Genomic DNA, 22754 nt, shown 5'->3' on the forward strand with positions numbered 1-22754 from the left:
GTAGCCAGGGCGCCCTTCCCGGCTGCCAGGGGCCCTGATTTGGCCCATCTGCCCAGCAATGGGTGCAGAGCCAGCCTGGGCACTAGATGGAGCCGCAGGCTGCTTCACAGGGATCCCGTCCTCCTGCTGGGAGGGTGAGCAGGAGCCGCCAGGACGTAGCTTGGTGCCTTGCTTTCCTTTCCCTGGCTTTTGCAGCTGATGTAAGGACAAGGAGGGCCCCGAGATGGCAGATCTCAGCTCACTCTGTGCACACCGGTGGGGGGCCTCTGTGCTGGGACAGGAGAGAACTCCACATGCTGGCTGTGAATCTGAAGCCGGGGGAGCACATTGCTGATGCCTTCATACCAAAGTTTCCCTCACCCTTGAGACCAGAATATGGAGTGAGGAAGACTGACACCTCCCCAGTATTCTTAGACGAGGCTGTGGAGAGTTGGGCGGTAGCCCACCACAGCACTGGTTGTAGAAAAGATGAGTATCAACTTCACCTGCCACAGTCACTCTGCTACTCAAACGTGGCAGCAGCCAAATAAAGCAGCCCATCACCCACTGGTGTCTCACACCTTCAGCTGCAGCACTCTGCCCTCTTTACCTGCACTTTCCTCCTAGGTCTGCCTGAAGTCCTGATGCACCAACCTGGCTTGCATCAGCTTCGAATCAAGCATGGCATCTTGAGTGTGTGTCAAGAAGACCCTTATTTCTTATCAAATTCTGGGGGTCGTTGTGTTGCAAGCTTGTTTTCAGCTTTCCAGGGTCTCAAAAAATCCTCTTGAGGTTTTGTGTGAGCAAAGCAGGACCCAATGGACCAAATGTTTTTATCTGGGTTACCCAATCTCTCAGAAAGCCAACAGAATTGCATCATAAACCCATGCTATATTATTACGCAAACCACAAATTAAGAGATATATTTTTTCAGCACAGCACAACATTTCAGCTTTTGATTTCCACAGGAAAACAGAAGCCTTTTCACAACCTCAACAAAACTGGCAGTTATGTACTGAAAAATTGTATTCTTGGCAATTTTTGAGCTATGAAGTGCTCAGCAAGTCTTGTGCCTGCTGCTCCCCTCCTCAAATGTAGCTGACTCCCTTCCTCTCCTCCCCACTCTCCAAGGGAAGGTCCCCATTCCTTGCAGTGGAGCTGCAGCAGGGAAGGAGCAGGAGCCAAAGCCACTAGGACGGAGTGGGAGGGTTTGAGCAGAGTGAGACAGGCTCCTGGGTGCCATTTCTGTGCCACTTTCCTCTGCCTGCCTGCTTCTAGGACAGATGGTGATGCTGACCATCTCTTGGCATGGCCACAGTGCTGGTGCTGCCCACAGAAAAGGGGTCAGTGGGAGCTCCAGGGCTTGCTCACCCCTGAAAGGGCTGCATCAGGGTGGGGATCCCTGAGTACAGGGAGTTGGTAAAGACATTGCTTCAGCAGGACCCCCATTTTTAAAATCTGCATTGATTCTTTTACTTACAGTCCTGCTGTCTCATCCAAAAAGCCCTGTCCACCCTCGCTAACTTCCCTGCACAGCGAATTTCTCCACACCTTCATGTTTTTGATGCTCCACATGTTTGCCTTGGTGGCCAGGCTCTCAGCCACCTGCCATCTCCTTCTTGTCCACTCTGTTCCCATCTCAGCTGGCTGTTTTACAATCATACCTTGTAGAGACTGGGGAGAATCCAGGGAGGCAAAGTCATGCAGCCACTTTTAGTTTGCAGAGCAGAACAGAGAAGTAAGAAACAGCAAAGTCAGGGTGACTTTCGTTCAAGCAGGGCAGTGACTTTGAGCCAGATTGAGCAATGTGAGAGACTCAGGCTCTGCATCCCAGGCTCTGCCTTGCAGGGATGCTTGCATGTGCTGATAATAGGCCTGCTGCCCCAGCCAAAACTCAGGCAAAAGTGAGGTGCTTGCAGATTTTAAATCAACAGAGTCAGAGGCTGGCAGAGGTGGCAGAAGCCCATGACAAAATCAGTTATCCATGATGAGCAGGCACACAGGCCCAGGGAGCAGCTGAGCCCCATGGCAGCAGGGTCTTAGCCCCATCCCTGGCATGTAGTTGATGACAGGTTGGGCCGGATAACCCTGTGGTACACAGGAGCAGAACACCCCAAACTCATGCAGTGTGAAGCTGGGAACTGCATGGCCTGGATCAGATCCCAAAGGAAGGGGGATGGAAGATAGGGAATAGATTGATACCACACACCCCCTCCATATGTTAGGGAACCCTCCAGCTGCAGAGGGGAGCAGAAGCTGCAGCTGACACTGGACAGGAAGGGATTCTCTTGTGGAGCAAAACCTGAGTTTGCTCATACACACCAACACATCCATGCCAACATTCTCCCAAGCTCCACAAGCCTCGTGTTCATTTGGCTTGGCCAGGATTTTCTGCAGTGCCTGGTAGGACCGGGATCACAGGCTGTCTGGTCCTCAGCATGCCCTCCAGCTACATGTCCAGCCTTGGCCCATTGTCTTTGCCTAGGCATGGCTCAAAGGCAAACAATGAGCCAAGCAGGGACAAATAAAAAAAGAGATGAAGCAAATGCATTTGTATGAGAAGGAAACAAGGAAAAGGAAAGAAGAATGCCAAAAAGAAGCATTCTGTGATTTTCCATAGCCCTCAGTGCCTAACTACCAGTGCAAGAGTGTAACCTTGGAGAGTGAGTGCTGTGGATGCAAAGAGAAGATGCAGTGTGTGGATGCAGTTTGGATGCTATCTGTAACAAACCCACGTAGAATGCATTGCCTGCCAAAATTGACATTTGCAGTTCATCAGGCCCACATTGAGAGCACTAGTGGGCCCAAGTGAGGGCTGAGGGCTGAGCTGCTGATGGCAATTTTTAACAGAGCTGGGAAAACTGGAGTAATTCCAAAGGACTGAAGAGCAGAAATCCCTCCAGTCATTAAGAAAATAAACCGGTTGACCCAGAAAACTCTAGATTACTGATAATAACAGAAAGAAATAACAGAAGAATTAATTTTGATTCTATCAGCAGAGAATTAAATACTGAAAAATGTATTTACTACTGATATCCTTGTCTCAGTAAGGAAGGTATTGCTTTGCAAACTTGTCATCACCTTCGGCACGATTACATGTCTGGCTGATTCAGATCAACACCGTTGGTATGACATCCTCACTTGGAAGCTGTCAGGAGATAATGATAACAGTATTTGCATAAATCACGACATTGCTGCAGAGAGGGGTGGAACAATCAATTTTCCGTGTCCACAGATGAAGGAAGCTCAGAGCTGCTGCCGATGGTCTTTCCAGGTCTACTTTTCGTATACCTACTGTTGCCCCTCAACATTTATCTTGGCATGCCAAACCAACCTGTTTTGCCACCAGAGGCACTAATAGCAAAGGTGTGCTTGTCCCTAGGAACTGTACTGCTGAAGGCCTTTGCAGTGGGGATCCCCAAGGCTGATTGCAAGCCCCACCATGATAAGAAATGTTTACTGAGAAAAATTTGCGATAATGCTAAGGCTAGTAACTGTTGAAGATGACAACTAAATCTCAGAGATGGTTAAGAATTGTCTGATAAATCGGCCACATTACAGCAAATTTGCTTGAAGTAATTAATTTGAGAATTTTAGGAAGGGGCAGTCTCGTCACTTGTCAGTCTGTACGTCCTCTTGCCACCCTCACACTTTATCCGCTGTAGTCTGGGATTCATTTCAAGGCCATTGATCAAACTACCGAAGCCAGCCAGCGGTGCCTGGCAGGAATCCCTGCAGAAGCCCAGCAGTTCTCTGCTGGTGATTCACTGTTGCCATCCAGAGCTTGGGTTCCCGGGCTGCCCCTCGGGGCACCACACCCTCCTCAGGGCAAGCCGGTTGCATCCCTGCCTTTTTTCCTGAGCAGACTTGTCATCTCAATACTTGAAACCAGGATTGTTTCAGAAGCAGGTCTTCCATGTTATCAGCACCTAATAAGGATGCTGAGGGTGCCCCAACATATGCAGCAGTGCTTGGTGCCCAGCTCTTGCCAGACTCTGCATCCTTCTGCCTGGGAGGCAGCAAACTTCTCCAGAATGTGTACAGGGCCAGGCTATTAAGTGACAGAACGAGAGTCACACTGTCCAGGCCACACCATCACAGGGAAGGGCACAGAAGCCCTAATTGTGCTCGGGGTGCCTGGAGGTGGCTTGTCCTAATGAGGAGAGCCACATTAAGCATGAAAATTCAGCAGATGGGGGCTCTGAGACCTTGCAACAGAGAAATTCTGCCAAATAGCTGTTACTTCACATGCACAGCATCTCATCATCTGGCTTAACTCTGCTAGGAAGCTCTCAGGTATGTGTTTGAGCCAGGCACCCTCAAGATGCCCATTGAGCTCAAGGTTCATTGCACCTCAGCCCAGTGACTTGAGGCCACTGGCTCCCAGCACACAGGCCCTGGGAGGGGCAGGGAGGACAGACATTTCACAATATCACACTCTCTGCAGGCAAACAGCTGTGGGCAGGAGCACCCTGGGAGCCATTACCCAGCCGAGTTATTAAATGTGTCTTTTATCATATTAACTGTTTCCCTCTGACATCCAACAGTGCTTGGCCAGCTGCCAGCACCTCCTTTTCACTTTTAACAACTCTACAGCAATCCCCAAGACTCCAGGCTAGTTTCTCCAGGCCCAGCTCTGCCCTTGGCTTGCCCTGGGGCAAACAAGCTGTTTGCATTATTGTACAACTCACTTCCATGTGTAAAACAAAACACCTTGCAGACATCTCTCCAGCCATAGGATGCTCAACTGCTCTCCAAAGGCCAGGGCACAGCACTGCCGCCGTCAAGAAGCTTCTGTGACAGAAGTGTTTCCTTTCCCAGTGGGTGCAGGACTGGCCCACCTGGTGGTGGTTTATGTACCTCAGAGGAGGGGGTGCACCTGCAGCACTGCCCCGTGTGAATCTGCCATGTCCCCTCTGCTGCCCAGGGGCTTGGCTACAGTCCCACAGGCAAGGCATGAGCTCCTGGAAGCAGGGGAAGTGATGGCTGCTTCTTGCCCCATCACTGCCAGCTCAAATGCACGTCTTTAGCATTGCGACAGAGCTGGCCACAGCTTTGTTGCAATTCTGAGAACTTGTAAGACAGGAAGGCCTAAAGGGCTGGGTATGAAGACATCACCATGCCTACACTTCTGTCTGGTGTATGGAGAACCCCTTCAGCCTTATGGGGTAACCCATATCTCTCCAGAGTTCCTACCATCACACAACCTTACAGAATTCATTGCACTTATATTTCCAGGTATTCCTGCACTGCTTGTGCCATCACTGGCTCTAAGAGCTGATGGAGAAGAGGAAAAGCATCACTGTCACCTCCACAGGAGCCCATCAGCACTGCACAGCAGTATTCCCTGAGAACATGGGGCCACCTCTGCAGGCTCAGTCCCTCTGTCACCCGCCTGGAGGCAGATTGTTCACACCAGGCATGCTCAGAGCTCTGACATGAAGTCACTGCAATTAGACAGGTGAGGCTTTATTTTGCTCCCGTGGGTGTGTAGCTGCCTTTCCCAGAACATGAAGAAAGGCAGGTGACACTGGCAGCCAGGGCAGCTGGCTCTGAGCCAGGAAGGCTGCTCACCCAGGGCCTGCTGTGCCTGACAAAGAGCTCGTTCCAACTTGTCCCACAGCCCTTTTTAGCCTCGCAGGTTGGGGCTTGGCTTGCGGGGCTGCCTGTGTCCCAGGGAGTGCCTCCCTGCTCTTGCCACTGCCCTGTGATTCAGGGCTTAGGACTGTAGTGAGATCTGGAATTAGCTTTATTGTTTCTGTACTGAGGCACACGCTCTGGGCAATGCAGCAGGCGTTGCACAATTGACTTCATTATATCTGAACCAGCAATTATGCTGCTGTTGCTCAGCTGCAGCAGAGAAAACTTCCGTCAGATCACTACTGTGCCCTACATCCCAGCAGGTTTCTAGGAGTAAATGCCACACATGGGTTGCTGAAGAAGTTCAGTGAGGCATTTATTGAGTCTCCGCTTGGTCTTCTGGTACTCCCCCTTCTTTCCTTGCAGCCTGTGGCATCTGGCCTTCCAGTCACCCTTCTTTCTCATCTCTGGATCAGCTCTACCTACTCCAGGTGAAGGAAGTAGGCAGAAGTACTCAGAAGGCCCTTTCTGACTCAGACAAGGCATGCATATCTTAAGGAATGACAAAGGGAGCATTTTCTGCCCATCTCCATGCTGTGCTAGAATTTGTTAGGGTGGCAAAGTATGTCCCAAATGCTGCCATAGTAGAACCACAGCAGCACTCAGACATGATGCTGGCCCATCACCAGGAGCCAGCTTTGCTTTAGGGACCCTGTACAATGGGTCAGTGGGATACTGCTGAAGCTGTTAGCATCACAGGGGCCTTGCTCGAACTCATATCTGCAATGTGCAATCAAGCCCCATGCTTTCAACAGACTTATTATTTTCACCAGCCAGCCTTGTCCAGCCCCTGCTAGAGAGCAAACTGCACAGGGCACTCACAGGCTGCAGGTAAGTCCTGGCTTCCCCACCGCCCCACCTGACCACACTGCTAAGAGGATTAAGGGCAGAGCAAGGACAGAGTGAGGGGTAAGCAGGGCAAGCACAGATACAACCTCTTTGGGAAGCTCCTGGCTGAGGTTAGAGACACAGACAGGAGCCCTGTTCCTCTCACCATCTGGTGTTTGCTTGAAAGTGGAGGGCACAATGGGCTTCCTTGCCAAACCCACAGCACAGCTGTGCTCTTCTGCCTTCCCAAGAAGGCCATGTCCCCAAACTGCCCTGTGACAGTTTGCTCTGCCTGGAACAGCTGGGGTGGAACTGAGGTCTGAAGACTAGGAACAATAGTTTGGGATTTCCTCAGCAAAGAGAGCTGGGAACTAGGGTGTGGATGGGAGGTATCAGGCTGAGCTCTGAACTCATCTCCTTCCCAGTTTCATCCCTGGGTGCTTTAGGTGTGGCAGTCTTTGACATACTTCTGGAAGACAGCTGTGTGAGAAGCTTTGTTTGGGTAACTGCAAGCTTTTCTCACAGGTGTTCCTGTACCAGCAGGTACCTGCCAAGAGCTGGCTGGTTTCTGACAGCAGCAAGTAAGGGCTTCACCTGCAGTGGGCAGGGCTCTGCCCCTCAGGTATCTTCAACGTTTTTCCCATCCTTCAATACAGAGATGGCTGAATTCTGACTCTACAGCCTAGATTTTCCTTGCTTGCTATCTGCATCTCTCTGGTTGCTGATGCAGGGTCTGACTATGTTCTGAGCATCAATGAAAATGTTCCCTGGTTCTTGTGATCTTGTGATTTCTGATGTTGTCTGAAAACATTTCCAGGGTCTTCTTAGATGCGTGGGTAACGTCTCTGTGAGAGAGGGGTTGCCTCAGGACAAATCCAGCCAGAGTGAGCTCAACCTCTGCTGCGTGCTTTCAGGCTGCTGCTGCCAGCATCTGGCAGGCTGCTGAGCAGTTAGGCACTGACAAGACGCAGCCGATTGGTGCTCCCTGGATTTAGCCAGATGTTCTTAAGCATTTCAAAAAAGCTTAGACATCTGTTTGGGCATTTCAGATCAGAGGCACATGGGGATGCACAGCTCCAAATGACTCATGGCTCTCTTGACAGCCATTCCCACTCTGATTTTCCAACAACACAGCATCTGCGTGGGTATTTTCACAGTGAACACACATTTTCACTGTGAACACAGCAATGATGAATCAGGGACATTTCACTCTCGACTCTCCACCACCATGGTAGATAAACTGATACAGGAGTTTCTTGAAGTATCACATGATTTTGCACCCATAGGCACCAGCAGATTATTATGTGAATCTTCAGGATTTGGGTGAACTGTACAGCCTGAAGTGCTGCTTGCTGCCTAGCTCTGCTTCTGACCACACTGCAAGGCATTCATGCTATCAATGCCCCGGAATTAACTGGCACCTCGGAATCAAGGAGGGTTCTGGGACACACCCAGTGAGAAGTGACTCCCTGGCATCCACTATGCATGATAATGAACACCTTGGTGAAGATTTTCACGGGGAAGATGATACCATCACTCCTTTTCACTCCAATTAACTTCTGGTGCTCAAATTTTGATGCCTCAGTGCTACCAATTACTCTCTCACTCTCATGGACTGTCTGCATCAGCATGGTCTGTTATCTAGTGATCTCTGAGGTCACTCAAAGGACATTTATTCCACAGGGAGGCATTTCCAGAGTTATCCAGTCACTACAGAATCCTGTGCAGGTTCAGCAGCACGCACCAACTGAGGCATCTCTGTGGAAAAAAAAACCTCAATATCTTCCCATCAGCTTGATCAAACCCACTCTGATCCTCTGGCTCAGCCCTCTCTGCAGGTCTCAAGAATGTGTTGCTTAGACACCAGCACAGGCTTTGCAGCAGAACTCTTGCTTTCAGTCACTTTACACATGCTCATCATTGAAGGTGACACTTTCCAGGTGACTCAGGCACAAAGAAAGGCTATTGTGGGTGGATAATTTAGGTCCAGCTTTCAACTTTCAGATCAAGCTGAGAGATGACAGCACTTTTCAGTGAAAACTCATTAAGTCAGAGCGTTTGGGCAGATGCAGGACTGGTTCTGCACCACAGTAGAGATGCTTTGAGTATTTTGGAGGGGGCAGGACACATTATTCATTTTAGTAAGGCCAGACATCAGTGAAGTCACTGTAGACTCCAGTAAAACCCCTCCAAGGTGCTCCGAGCTCTCCCTACACCCTCACTGTTCATTTCATAAAGCTTTGTGAAATCAGATCAAACCAGTGAAGGTAATGCAGAGTCAGGATGGAGAAGGAGTCCTTTGGCAGGCAGGGCTTTCAACACAGCCCTGGGGCACAACTGTTCTCGAGGGGTTTGGCACAAAGGACAGGACTGAGTTTTCCTGGGTTTTTTCAGTGATTGCCGAAGAAGTTAGGAAAGTTTGGGCTCATCTCTGAAGGGTTTCCTCTGCCAGTGTTTCCTCCAGAAAGTCTCCCAGGTCGTTTTTAGGAAGCCCTGGGTGGCTGCCAGAGACCTGGTTCAAGGATCACATCAGCACCTAAGCCCACCAGGAGGGAAGACCTGGACCAAGTTCTTTGCTGGCTTTTGTGCTTCAGCCCCCGAAGCCTCTCCGGGTGGAGAGTGGCTGGATGGTGCCTTTTACCAGCAGGACATCAAGCCAGAAGGTGCCATCTCTGTTCTTCAGCAGAACCCCTCTGCCAAGACTGGCAAGCATAGCAGGAACAACACTTATGCCCCATGGCCCTTTCCTCGAGGGGACCCCCGGGTCTCCCGTCCCCAGTCGGGGGGTGCTCCCCGGATGCCCCACCAGTGCACCCCGCCAGGTAGCACATCCCCATCTCTGCAAAGCTGTGCAAATACGCGCAATGCCCGCAAATCTACGGCAGCGCTTGGGGTTGTGTCGGGCGGGGCCGCCCGCCCCGGAGCGCCGGTGCCGCCCCCAGTATAAGGCGGCGGCGGCGCGGCCGCCCCGGCGTACGGAGCTGCGGCAGTCCGGGGACGGGCAGGTCGTGCGGCAGCGGCGGCATCATGGTGAGTGCCAGCCCCGGCTGCTCTCTCCCTCCGGTCCCGCGAGTGCTTCCCGGAGCGGGCTGGGCTCCTCGTGGCTTCCCGGGAGGGCTCTGCCGGGAGCCCAGAATGCGGGCAGCTGACGACCGGAGTGCCCGCTGTGCTTGCCCTGCCTTTGCCTGGCCTCAGCCTCTTCCCGACCTGTTCTCTCCCCGGCTCTCAGCAGCCTCCCATCTTTGAGCATCCCCTTGTACTCGTGGCAAGGAGGCCACCAGCGAGCCCCGCCGGCTGCGGAGACCGGCGCTCGGACGGACACGTCACCTCTCATCCTCTCGTCCCTCTCCCACTTTTGGTAGTGTCTGTTCCTGCCCGTGTCCTGCGGTACCATCCCCGGCTGCGGGCAGTCCGCCCCGTCTGCCAGCCCCCCACAGCTCAGCTGCCGACCCACAGCTGAGCTGCGGCAGTAAGCAGTGGCTTCCTTCTCCCACTGCCCTGCTCCAAGGATGGACATCACTGTGGGTGCGCTTCCAGGCTGCCCTGCCGCCGTGATCCTGCGACGATCTCTGGCTCATGAGCTCTCCAGCTCCCCTGGAGAGCATCCCAGCCCCCGGGTTTCCCGGGCACCCTGCCTGCTGTCCCACGGAGCCATGCTCCCAGCCCTTCCTGTGCCAGACTTTGCCGTGGAGAAGGCAGAGTGTGCTGGCTGATGACCAGCATTGCTGCGTCCTGGTGCTGCTGGGCTCTGCCCGGTTATTGCCAGCGCTGCCTGCCCGGTTATTGCCAGTGCTGCGTCCCACAGAGCCAGTCCTGGCTGCTGTTTGTTGTTGGGATGAAGTGCAGTGAGTAGCACAACCCTCTGACACCCCCACGCAGATTCACAAGGTTCTATGCCAGGGAGGAGTCCTCTCTCATGTCCTCTTCCTTGAGGTGCTTGCATCTGTGCCAAGAGTTTTCTGTGCCCTTCTGCAGAGGATCCTGGAAGACTTATCTCATGTCTTAAGTCCTCAGGTCTTACCCTTGGCTCCTTGTGTTACACAATGTTTAGGGATGTGCTGGGAGGGATAGGTGGGGTATTGCTTTGCTCTTCTTGCACCTCAGCTTTGGGAAAGGTGAGAAGATGACCTTCTGCCTCTCACCGTGGGTATTAAGGGCTTATATTTTTGCCATCCCTCACTGTCACTGCTGCCTCTGAAATGCAGCACAGAAAGCACTTTAGATGCAGAGAGCCAGGACATGCTGCATCCTGTGCAACTTCATGGGGCAGCAGTCATTGCCCTGCTCCTGAGTGCAGAATGGCTGGTTCCACAGGCTTCCTGCCAGCTGACTCATAGTGAGGCACCATGGCTCTGGAAATACAGTTTGATTTGGATGCTCCTCTGACTCAGTTGTGCCTGATGACACATTGAAGTCCTTGGCAACAACAGGTCTAAAGCACTGAATACTTTCATTCTTATCAAAAGAACTGCAGGCTCTGGGGTGTCTCATCTGAAGGGAGTGAGGTTGCAGAGCCCACCTTCACCTGGTTTCTCCTGAGGGACCTGAGACTACACTTGAAGCTATGAGCTAGGAGACCCTCCCACCTCAGCTTTTCCATTGACTTAAAAAATGCAGCTAACGCTTCCTCCTCCTCCAGAGCTAATTTAGGGAAGCTGAGCCTCAGAGCATGGCAACTGTTAATGTTTGTAAATCCCCTCTCTTGCTGGACACCCATCCTCAGTGCCCTCATCTCCCAGTGTCCCGGTGATGCTCTGCCATCTCAACCTCCAGCTCTGCTGTTGGAATTGCAACAGGGACTGTGCCAGAAGCTGCCAGGCCTCAGCCCTTAAGCCGTATGGATGTTTGGGCAATGGAGAAGGTGCTCACTGGATGCTATCCAGGACTGTAGGAAGGGCCAATCCAGAGGATGGATGGCCTGGTATCCTAGGCTCCCCTAGATGCATCTCCATCTCCTTAGGCTCCTGAGGTGGTCAGTACAGTGATGAGAGGCAGAGCACTATATTTGGGAGAAAGCAGCAAATTGCAATGGACACAGGGCACTCAGGCATGAGGGCAGTGTAGCTTGCCCAAGCTGGCAACGGCCAGAGCTGCCCTTCCAGGGCTGTGCACTTCCTGCAGTGATTGCATTTCTGGTCTCTGTTGGGATCTGACCCTGCTTCCCTCTCCCCAGCGTGAGTGCATCTCCGTCCACGTCGGCCAGGCCGGCGTCCAGATGGGCAACACCTGCTGGGAGCTGTACTGCCTGGAGCACGGCATCCAGCCCGACGGGCAGATGCCCAGCGACAAAACCATTGGCGGAGGGGATGACTCCTTCACCACCTTCTTCTGTGAGACTGGGGCTGGGAAGCACGTCCCACGGGCCATCTTTGTGGACCTGGAGCCCACCGTGATTGGTGAGTGCACCCTGATTGGGCAGTGATAGAGGTCGTTATTTTGGAGAACGATCCTTTGCAGGATGCTCCCGAGAGTGGCTCCTGGTACCTTTCCCCGGATCCAGTTCGCAAATCTATTATGCCACTCTCTCCTAGATGAGATTCGGGGAGGAGTCTACCGACAGCTCTTCCACCCTGAACAGATGATCACAGGCAAGGAGGATGCTGCCAACAACTATGCCCGTGGGCACTACACCATTGGCAAAGAGATCATTGATCAAGTACTGGACAGGATTCGTAAGCTGGTAAGTGATTACAGAGAGGGGATGTGTCTTCCTGGACTGGAGTACAGCATCATTTAAGGGGTGGGAGCATGGTGTGAGCTCTGTTGCACCTTGGGGGGAATCTGCAGCTACCCAAACAAAACTCTAAAACTTCCCTCCAGCCAAGTCACTGTTTGAGGGAACCTTACTTGTGTCTCTCCACAGGCTGACCAGTGCACAGGCCTCCAGGGATTCCTGGTGTTTCGCAGTTTTGGAGGTGGCACTGGCTCTGGATTCACCTCCCTGTTGATGGAGCGACTCTCTGTTGATTATGGCAAGAAGTCCAAGCTGGAATTCTCCATCTACCCGGCACCACAAGTCTCCACGGCTGTGGTAGAGCCCTACAACTCCATTCTCACCACCCACACTACACTGGAGCACTCGGACTGTGCTTTCATGGTGGACAACGAGGCCATCTATGACATCTGCCGCCGCAACCTGGACATTGAGCGCCCAACCTACACCAACTTGAACAGACTCATCAGCCAGGTTGTTTCATCCATCACGGCATCACTGCGGTTTGATGGAGCCCTGAATGTGGATCTGACAGAGTTCCAAACCAACCTGGTGCCCTACCCTCGCATTCACTTCCCCCTGGCCACCTACGCCCCTGTGGTTTCTGCTGAGAGAGCTTATCATGAGCAGCTGTCGGTAGCTGAAATCACCAACTCCTGCTTTGAGCCAGCTAACCAGATGGTGAAGTGTGACCCTCGCCATGGCAAGTACATGGCCTGCTGCCTGCTGTACCGTGGGGACGTGGTGCCCAAGGACGTCAACGCCGCCATCGCCACCATCAAGACCAAGCGCAGCATCCAGTTTGTGGACTGGTGCCCCACGGGCTTCAAGGTGGGCATCAACTACCAGCCGCCCACGGTGGTGCCAGGAGGGGACCTGGCCAAGGTGCAGCGCGCCGTCTGCATGCTGAGCAACACCACGGCCATCGCCGAGGCCTGGGCCCGCCTGGACCACAAGTTTGACCTGATGTACGCCAAGCGCGCCTTCGTGCACTGGTACGTGGGGGAGGGCATGGAGGAAGGGGAGTTCTCCGAGGCGCGGGAAGACATGGCCGCTCTGGAGAAGGATTACGAGGAAGTGGGCCTTGACTCCTATGAGGACGAAGAAGAGGGTGAGGAGTAGAGAAGCCTCAGGCAAAAAAGGACCACGCTCCTTCCCTGTGTTTCCTGCAAACCCTTTGCAATAAACCATTTCAGATCTTCCGTGTCTCCCACTATCCCCCCAGCTGTATTGGTCTCTTGCCAGGTCAGGTGTGTGATGAGTGTTTCAGCCCTGCTACTGGTGCTGCTATGCTTCCTCCCAGTGCTCTGCTCCAGCCCCAGCTCCCCACATAGGTGAGAGCCCCATACCAGAGGGATTTGTCCAGGACACGTGGCAGGCTCTGGGGAGGTGCTGGAGCACGTCCACCAAGGGGATCCGGAGGAGGGCTGGTGATGAGGTAGGAGAAATGCTAAGCTTAGGCATGGGGTCCTCTATCTGGGATTACCTCCGCCCTCAGCTTGCCCTGCTCTGCTAGTGCTCTGCCTTCCCACTGGGGCATGTGGCCCTACTCTACCTGGCCCAGATCATCTTCTGCATTGTCCCCATTTTGAGTCCTCCCACTGCCCTGCCTGCTGGTAAGTAGTCCTAGCATCAGCTCCTGGCCCCAGCTGCAAACTGGAGATTTCTGTTACCCATTATCCAGTGTGCTGGTTCCAGAGATTAATTTTCCCCGCTTACCACTAATGCTCCAGCTATATTGACCCACAGGGGTTGTCCTCCCCTGCCCTCCTCCTCCCAGCATGCACCCGCGTCAGCTGGAGGGGAGAGTGGGGGCCAGCCCTGGCTGCTGGAGCACTGCCAGCCACTCATCTCACTGTGCAGGACTGCTGGCTCTGTTTTGCTTGCCTGTGACTGGAGTGCCAGGCTCAGACGGATTGGTGCCTGCTGCTGCTATGCCAGGGCAGGAGTCACTGCCCCTCACACCAGGTGCTGCTCTGATCCACTCCTTATGTCTTGTCTACTGTGGGGAAAGGAGGGGATCTGCTCCTTCAGAGTAATTCCCTTGGTGACATCTCCCTGTGTCTTCACAGACATGACTGCCACCAGAAGGAGGTAGGAGTTGGAATTGTGCCCTATAGCTTTTTCTAAAAGTTATCCTGCAGCTCTGCCCTGGACAAGGGACCCAGTAGTGTATCCTGGCACACTACTGAGCAGCAGAGGCCCATCCATCCCCATGGCCAGGGGGGTAGCTATGTGACCCAAGGTCCTGGCAGCAAAGACAGAGCCCTCTCCCTGCTCAGGCAGCATTCAAGGCTGATGGTCTGAGCATCCTCAGTAGCAGGATCAGCCCTGGCCTTGGCAGAGGTGGCTGCACTGACTAGGGCTCAAACAGAGCTGCTGCTCTGGATGTAGTCACAAGTTATTAACAGCAAGCAGGCTGCAATGACCTTTTTTTGGCAGCCCAGATTTGTCATGCAGATCTGCAGCCTCACAGGGTTGTGCAGCACTGCCTGTCTGTTCCCATCGGGAGAGAAGGGCAAACCTTGGCTGGAGCCTCCCAGAGCATTGACGGCGAAGGGAGGTTTGGGGGGCTCCCGAGTCTGATACGTGTCTCTATCGTGTTTCTTCTCCTTTCTCCTGTTCTGGAGGCCCAAATGGACTCAGGGTCTCCCTACATCTCTGGGGGAGCTGGTAGCAGAGCAGGTTAGGGACTGTTCTACCTGCTCTGCCTCCGGTGCTGGTGGCTCGGCACTGCCTGTCACCCCCGAGGGCTGGTCCCCAGGCTTCCTGCCGGCAGCCTGAACCGATGCCCCCACCTCCCTCCCGGCAGAGAAGGGGGAGCAGCTTCGAGGCGCTCACCTCGGGGTTCCTCCGCAGCCGGGAGGACCCCGCCAGGCTCCCGCGGCCCCCGAAGGGGGTACTCCCTCCCCGCATGCAAATGTCCCCAAAAAGGGGGCGTGGCGGCACCAAGCCCCTCCCACCCATAAGAGAGCGCTGCGGCGGGGATTGCAGCAGCTGCAGCTCCGCGCCGAGCCCCGCCGCACCGAGCCGCCGGGACAGCCCGCATCACCCACCGCAACATGGTGAGTGCAGGCCGGGCGGCGGGCACGGCGGCGGGAGGGCGCCCGGCGGCCCCGCGGCGGTGCCCCCCCAGCACCGTGCCCGGCGGAGCCGTCGCGATGCGCCCCCTCCTTCCCCGCCGTGACCTTGGGCAGCCCTACCGGCCCCTGCCCGGGGGCGGCCGCGCCCCCACCGCCCTCTGTCCCCCCCCCCGCCACCGGCACCGGGGCGCCTGCTCCCCCCGCCACCGCCCGCGCAGCGCGGGGGGGCGCTGGGACAGAGCGGGGTGACCTCTCCGGTGGGGAGCGGTGGCCGCGGATGGACGGGGACAGCTGCCGAGGGTGGGAGCGCCAGCCGGGCACCGGGGGCCGGATCTGGGCGTTCGGCGGGGCTCCCCCCGGGACAGCGCGCTCCGTCGGGGCTGGCGGCGGGGAACGGGTGTGGGGGTCCTGTCCCTTCAGTCTCGTCCCGCGGGCGTCTGGCAGCGGCGGAGCGGGCTGGGGACGCTCTCCGGAGCGGGCAGTCGCCGCTGCCCTCGCCCGGGGCCGGAGCTGGCTATATTTAGCGGCTCAGGAGTGGGCCGGGGCCGTGCCAGAAGACGCAGCGAGCGCAGCGCTCTGCCCGCCGCAGCGCTGAGCGGGCCCTGCCGGGGAAGCTGCCCCCAGCTGCCCTCCCTTCCTCTCTGCGGCTGGGGCTGCTCTTGGCCCTCCCGCAGGAAGCAGGAGCCCTTGTCCTACCCGGGCGCTGGACCGGGGCACGGAGCCCATCGCTGCCAAGGGCACTGTGCAGTCGGGGAATGCAGTAGCAAATTGCTGCAGGACCTCGAGGCTGAGTCGGGATGTCCTGCTCGGGGAGGCAGCGATGCCGGGAGCAGAGGAACAGGGATGCTAGGACTAGCAGAGGCGGGATGCCAGGGACAGCAGAGAAGGGATGCTGGAGCAGCGTAACAAGCCTGCACCTCCTGAATGGGAGTGCATGAGGCACATCTCCAGCTCACAGCCTGCTCCTCAGCACTTCTACCAACACGGGTTTTGCAGCACAGGGTTGGGACTGTGTAGCTGAGGGAATCTATGTTGCCTCAGAAACTGCTGATCTTCATCACCAATCCTTACGTCTACCTACCACCCTTGCATCTCGAAGGCCACTCACCCCACAATACTGCTTATCTGGCTCTGGAGCAGCAGGCAGAAGGGTTTCTTCATGCAGATTGCCCCTCATGGGTTAAATGTGTGCCCCTGTCAGCTCAGGTTTTTACTGGGCTGCTGTTGCATGGGAAGGGGCTGAAGCTGCCAGGAACCCTGGCAGAGTAGCTGGGCCAGGCTCTGCTCCCCTTACTGCTGGAGGACAGACCCAGCCAGAGGCCATTTTGCTGGTGGCCCCCAGTGAGTGCAGGGGCAAGAAGGATGCCAGAACTGCCTCTTGATCTGGCATGGTGCTTGTGCATGGCTGAGGACAAAGCTAGCTATGGGGAGCACCTTGGGGTGATACAGGACATCACCCAAAGACAAGTGTGCTCTCTGGGACCACTGACCAGAGTAGGTCCAGTGCAGGTGACTGTGTGATACTGGAACCAGGTAGAGCCCTTCCTGGAGCACAGGACAGAGCTGTGCCAGGATCTGACCCTGCCTCCCTCTCCCCAGCGTGAGTGCATCTCCGTCCACGTCGGCCAGGCCGGCGTCCAGATGGGCAACACCTGCTGGGAGCTGTACTGCCTGGAGCACGGCATCCAGCCCGACGGGCAGATGCCCAGCGACAAAACCATTGGCGGAGGGGATGACTCCTTCACCACCTTCTTCTGTGAGACTGGGGCTGGGAAGCACGTCCCACGGGCCATCTTTGTGGACCTGGAGCCCACCGTGATTGGTGAGTGCACCCTGATTGGGCAGTGATAGAGGTCAATATTTTGGAGAACGATCCTTTGCAGGATGCTCCCTGGAGTTCACACAGCCTGAGGTACCCCTATAGGTGAGTAGCAGGCAGCTGGTGCTCTTGGTCCTCTGACAAAATCATGCACTGGGTTCGACCCGAGGGCCTTTTTTTTCCCTCGGGAGAAGCCACAGACATGAGCACCTGCTATTGTTCTTGAAGTGTCCTAGAGTCAGCGGTGCTTGCACCACGTGTGCGCAGAGAAACCAGCCCAACCGGCACGGCAGCTCTTGCTGCACTGTGGGCAGGCAGCTCCCAAAGGGTGGGAGAAGCTGAGCTGCGCAGGGAGGTGGCAGCCACCTCCTGATGCCACAGAAACCTGATGCTGGTGTTGACTTTGCTGACGTGTAGGTCCTTGGCCATGCCATCGCAGGCGGAGCCAAGGTGAGGGACGGGCTGCTAGCACCCACGTGTCTGCTAGGCGGCCGGCTCAAAGCAACAACCTCCACTGGGCTCAACCTGCCCCTGTTCTCTCCTAGATGAGGTTCGGGGAGGAGTCTACCGACAGCTCTTTCACCCCGAGCAGCTGATCACTGGCAAGGAGGATGCTGCCAACAACTATGCCCGTGGGCACTACACCATCGGCAAAGAGATCATTGATCAAGTGCTGGACAGGATTCGTAAGCTGGTAAGTGATTACAGAGAGGGGATGTGTCTTCCTGGACTGAAGTCCAGCATCCTGCTGGGGCTCAGAACACACTGCAAGCGGTGCTGTGCCCTGGGAGGGATATGCAGCTGACCAGGGCAGGGACAGACCAGGTCCTGAAGGGAATTGTGGACAGCCAGACTGTCACAAAGAAATGTATCTCAGAGCAACCTCTCCTAATCTCTCACCACAGGCTGACCAGTGCACAGGCCTCCAGGGATTCCTGGTGTTTCACAGTTTTGGAGGTGGCACTGGCTCTGGATTCACCTCCCTGTTGATGGAGCGACTCTCTGTTGATTATGGCAAGAAGTCCAAGCTGGAATTCTCCATCTACCCGGCACCACAAGTCTCCACGGCTGTGGTAGAGCCCTACAACTCCATTCTCACCACCCACACTACACTGGAGCACTCGGACTGTGCTTTCATGGTGGACAACGAGGCCATCTATGACATCTGCCGCCGCAACCTGGACATTGAGCGCCCAACCTACACCAACTTGAACAGACTCATCAGTCAGATTGTCTCATCCATCACAGCATCACTGCGGTTTGATGGAGCCCTGAATGTGGATCTGACAGAGTTCCAAACCAACCTGGTGCCCTACCCTCGCATTCACTTCCCCCTGGCCACCTATGCCCCTGTCATCTCCGCAGAGAAGGCTTATCATGAGCAGCTGTCGGTAGCTGAAATCACCAACTCCTGCTTTGAGCCAGCTAACCAGATGGTGAAGTGTGACCCTCGCCATGGCAAGTACATGGCCTGCTGCCTGCTGTACCGTGGGGACGTGGTGCCCAAGGACGTCAACGCCGCCATCGCCACCATCAAGACCAAGCGCAGCATCCAGTTTGTGGACTGGTGCCCCACGGGCTTCAAGGTGGGCATCAACTACCAGCCGCCCACGGTGGTGCCAGGGGGGGACCTGGCCAAGGTGCAGCGCGCCGTCTGCATGCTGAGCAACACCACGGCCATCGCCGAGGCCTGGGCCCGCCTGGACCACAAGTTTGACCTGATGTATGCCAAGCGCGCCTTCGTGCACTGGTACGTGGGGGAGGGCATGGAGGAAGGGGAGTTCTCCGAGGCGCGGGAAGACATGGCCGCTCTGGAGAAGGATTACGAGGAAGTGGGCCTTGACTCCTATGAGGACGAAGAAGAGGGTGAGGAGTAGAGAAGCCTCAGGCAAAAAAGGACCACGCTCCTTCCCTGTGTTTCCTGCAAACCCTTTGCAATAAACCATTTCAGATCTTCCGTGTCTCCCACTATCCCCCCAGCTGTATCGGTCTCTTGCCAGGTCAGGTGTGTGGTGAGTGTTTCAGCCCTGCTACTGGTGCTGCTATGCTTCCTCCCAATGCTCTGTTCCAGCTCCAGCTTGCTACCTGTGCAGGTAAGAGCCCTGGGGTCTAGTCCCTGGTGCCATGGCACACATCCCACCCCACTCGTTGCTCAGCCAGGGGTGGGTAATGCTTCCTCGTGTGGTATATGGCCCCGTGTTTTATCCTGGAGCTCAGGAGAGAGATTTAGTCTGAGCAAGAAAAGAATGGCAGCTGTTGGGTCTTCTCATATGCAGCCTAAGGGTAGGTGGGCTCACGTGGAAAGATAGTGGTTGAAGCAGCAGGAGCAATCTGGCCTTGCCCCTGTTGTTACCATACAGGGCAAGGGGTGTGCGCAGCCCTCTGGTGCAGTGGGTGTCTCCTGCAATGGCACCCAGCATGGCACGAACCCCTGCGGCTGCTGTACTGCTGTGTGCGGTGAGAGGATTAAAGGAGGAGAATGCTCCCTGTGAAACTGCTTGTCTGCATCTTTTTTACTCCTCTCTGTAGGTAGCCCAGCTGCTGGAGCCCTAGGGAGCCCCTCCAGCCAAGGCTGCCTGCTGGGCTGGGGGTGTCCTCAGTGCTGGGGTGGTTGTGCTGTGTCCCCATGCTCTGCATACCCCACCAAAGCAGAGCTGCTGCTCTTGCCTCCCAAAGTCTGGCAGCTTCCCAGTCTGGGTGACCACCTCCCTCTCCATGGGCAGCAGAGAAGTTCTGTCTGTACCCCTGCCACTGCCTGCCTGCCTGTGCTGATCCCTGCCCTGCAGTGCCCAGCTCTGAGGCTCTGAACAGCAGTGTCTGGCTCCAGCTGCAGAGTTGTGTTAGCTCCCAACAAGAGCATTCTGGGGCCAGGGATTAACTTTCCCTGCTTACTGCTAATGCTCTGGCTGTGCTGCCCCGGCTGGCCTCTGCTGCCCTTCCCCTCCAGCAACGCTTGGCTGCTTAACCCAGACAGTGTGCCCTGCTCTCCCCGTGCCCTGGCAGCACCCCTTCCTGCAGACAGGGACACAGCCACACCTCCGCAAGAACATACTTTACTTCAAACACAAGGCAACATTGGTGCCAAGAGCCTGGCAGAGTGGGCACTCCCTCTGCCTCCCTCCAGCACAGCACCGGGATCCGGCCCGCAGCTCTGCCCGGGGCAGCAGCAACCTTCCTGGGGCACAGAGCTGCAGGACAGCGGCTCCTGTCCCCAGGAGGGGTCCCACAACATCCTTTTCTGCCACCTCCAGGGAAGGTAGCAGCTGGCAAGGGACCCACGTTTAGCAGCAATGACATATTCAGAGCTCAGGGGCACAGACCAAGGCCCAGGCAGCAGCATCCAGGGCACAGAACACTCCAAATCCAACACACCTCCAGCACAGAGCAGCAGCTGTCCCTCAGGGCATCAATCCCCTCTGCAACAGGGCTGCAGGGATTAGGGCAGCTGCTTTTCCCCTGGCTCAGCCTCAGGATGCGTCACCACTGGAAGGGGATGGGCTCAGATCTGTGTGGTGTCCTGTCCCGCTGGTGCTGGCTGCAGCCCCTCCAGTTGGTGCAGGACTTCATTTATGCTGGGTCTCTCCTGGGGGTTCACTGTCATCATGGAGAAGAGCAGGCGTTGCAAGGCAGCCGAGTACCTGGAAGAAAGACAGTGAGGGGAGGACCCATGTGACACACAGGACAAGGGGCCACCCAGGAACAGGGTCACCCTCCCCAGCCCCTCACCTGGTTGTGGAGGGCAATGTGAGTGGGTTCTGAACTGCAAGTGCCACACTGTCACCCTTCTGGAAGATGGCATCATAGGGGCCCTCTCCAAACATCATGCAGTACAGCACACAGCCTAAGGACTGGAGCGTGGTGGTGTTAGTGCAGCCCTGCAGCAGTGGGGCGGGGGGCAGAGGGCTGGATCCTTACCCAGATATCCGTACGCTCATCTATGACACACTGGCTCGGCACTGTGAAGAGTTCGGGGGCACGGTAGGAGATGGTGCAGCGCTGGGCAGCCCAGTCCTGCAGAGAGGAGGATGGGGATGAAGGGACTGGAGCAGGGACAGGCTCGTGGGGTGACGTCCCAGGCCACCCACCTGCACAGCCATGGCCTCTTGAGAGCTGTTGACTTCGATGCGAGCTTGGTTCATGGAGCCCAGGTCCATCAGCACAGGCTGGTCATCCTCATCCAGCAGCACATTGGTGGGCTTGAGGTCCCTGTGGGGGCAGACATCACTGAATGCCCACTGGGGCCCCTGCCAATCCCCCCAGCCAGTGCTGCCACCCCTCACCTGTGTGCATAGCCCTTGCTGTGGATGGCTTGCAGGCCACGGCAGATCCCATGGAGGATGAGGAGGATCCGCTGCTCTGGCATGAAGGTCCCTTTCTCTCGCAGTGTTTCCACTTCTCTCCATAGGGTTCCCCCCTAGCAAACACAAGCAGCTGGTTACTACTGCTGCTCCTGGGGTGGTGGGGCAGCCAGGAAAGCTCTCCTCACCTTCACATAGGGCAGGAGAAGCCAGGCTTCGTGCTTGGTGCCCTTCTCCACCATGCAGTGGGCCACCAGGGGCAGGATGTTGGGGTGGTTGAAGAGGCCGTGCATCTCCACCTCGTGCAGGGCGGCCTGGCGGTCCTCCTTGTCGTGACACAGGATGCGCTTCAGGGCGTAGAAGCGTCCATCCCGCAGCCCCTCCACCAGGTCCACATAGCTGAAGCCCCTGCAAGGAGTCAAGAATAGCATGGGTTGGGGGCTGTGACATCCATGTTGGGGCCTTGTGCCTAGTCTCATCTATGAGCACCCAGGGGAGGGGAATAGAGAGCAGCATGAATTCCCCAGGTTTGCACATCCCCCCACCTTGCAGGATCCCTCTGGGAACCCAAAGCATCCCCTCTCTGTATGAAAAGCCCCACTGGCCGAATCATCCCCACTCCCATGGCTCCAAGCACCCACTTCTGGGAATGACCAACCCATCCCTGTCACTCAGCAAGAGAATCATCATGAAAATGTCCTGTCACCCCAGGACACATGCACAAGCACCCCCTGTGCTGAAGCATCATCCCTCACCAAGCCCAAGTATTTCCCCAAGCCCCAAGGTGACTGGAGGTCAAGCATCTCCTCACCATGCCCAAGGATCCCGTGCCTGAGTGTCACCCCCGTGCCCAAGCACGTCCTCATGCACAATCACCCCCCATGCCTAAGCATCTCCCCATTCCAGAGAACCACCCCAATGCCAAATCACCTCCCATGCACAATCACCCCCGTGCCCAAGCACGCCCCCCACACCCAAGCACACTCCCCCTATACAAGCACCCCCAGGCCCGCGCATCTCCCACGCCCGAGCATCCCCCATACACAAGCACGCCCGTGCCCAAGCATCCCCCCCACCCCGAGCACGCCCGCGGACCCCCCTTGCCCGAGCATCCCTTCCGGAGCACGGGCACGCCCGCCCGGAGCCCGCCGCGCCCCGGCCCGCCGCGCACCCCTCTGCCAGGCGGTGGAGCAGGAGGTAGCGCGCTCCCCCCAGGCTGACGGTGCCGCGGGAGCAGACGCACAGCGTCTGCCCCATCGCCCGCCCGCGTCATCGCCCGCCGCCGCGCGTCACCCGCGTCACCCGCGTCACCGCGGGCGGGGCGCCACCGCCTCCCGCTGCCCGCGCCCGCGGCAGCTGGGCTCCCTCCTCCCTGCAGCGGGCTCGTCCCGTCC

The 22754-nt window shown here is 56.3% G+C and overlaps 2 protein-coding genes and 1 pseudogene across 2 annotated transcripts; 2 read left to right on the plus strand and 1 right to left on the minus strand.

Moving 5' to 3' along the window:
• Positions 1 to 9059: 9059 nt before the first annotated feature.
• Positions 9060 to 13373, plus strand: LOC134552222 (tubulin alpha-4A chain-like; annotated as a pseudogene).
• A 1719-nt stretch (positions 13374 to 15092) lies between these two features.
• LOC134552225 (tubulin alpha-5 chain) lies at positions 15093 to 19019 on the plus strand. Its single transcript, XM_063400706.1, has 4 exons — positions 15093 to 15225; positions 16843 to 17065; positions 17608 to 17756; positions 17968 to 19019. Exons 1-4 carry the CDS (start codon positions 15223 to 15225, stop codon positions 18937 to 18939), a joined length of 1347 nt encoding a protein of 448 aa, XP_063256776.1. The 5' UTR covers positions 15093 to 15222; the 3' UTR covers positions 18940 to 19019.
• A 1090-nt stretch (positions 19020 to 20109) lies between these two features.
• Positions 20110 to 22686, minus strand: STK16 (serine/threonine kinase 16). Its single transcript, XM_063400707.1, has 7 exons — positions 22532 to 22686; positions 21549 to 21768; positions 21343 to 21476; positions 21148 to 21268; positions 20978 to 21073; positions 20789 to 20910; positions 20110 to 20700 (listed from the first exon to the last, which is right to left on the minus strand). The coding sequence occupies exons 1-7, from the start codon at positions 22615 to 22617 to the stop codon at positions 20562 to 20564; spliced, it is 918 nt and encodes a 305-aa protein (XP_063256777.1). The 5' UTR covers positions 22618 to 22686; the 3' UTR covers positions 20110 to 20561.
• Positions 22687 to 22754: the final 68 nt, after the last annotated feature.

This window comes from Prinia subflava, chromosome 6, assembly GCF_021018805.1.
Source record: "Prinia subflava isolate CZ2003 ecotype Zambia chromosome 6, Cam_Psub_1.2, whole genome shotgun sequence".
NCBI lineage: Eukaryota > Metazoa > Chordata > Aves > Passeriformes > Cisticolidae > Prinia > Prinia subflava.

What these genes read in the sequence shown, in the direction of transcription:
- LOC134552225 (XM_063400706.1), top strand. An exon ending in CCTGGAGCCCACCGTGATTG is followed by an intron (nt 17,066 to 17,607) that starts GTGAGTGCACCC and finishes GTTCTCTCCTAG; the next exon opens with ATGAGGTTCGGGGAGGAGTC. An exon ending in TGGACAGGATTCGTAAGCTG is followed by an intron (nt 17,757 to 17,967) that starts GTAAGTGATTAC and finishes CTCTCACCACAG; the next exon opens with GCTGACCAGTGCACAGGCCT.
- STK16 (XM_063400707.1), bottom strand. Translation starts at nt 22,617, where the DNA reads ATGGGGCAGACGCTGTGCGTCTGCTCCCGCGGCACCGTCAGCCTGGGG. An exon ending in AGCAAGGGCTATGCACACAG is followed by an intron (nt 21,269 to 21,342) that starts GTGAGGGGTGGC and finishes CTGCCCCCACAG; the next exon opens with GGACCTCAAGCCCACCAATG. An exon ending in ATGAGCGTACGGATATCTGG is followed by an intron (nt 20,911 to 20,977) that starts GTAAGGATCCAG and finishes ACCACGCTCCAG; the next exon opens with TCCTTAGGCTGTGTGCTGTA.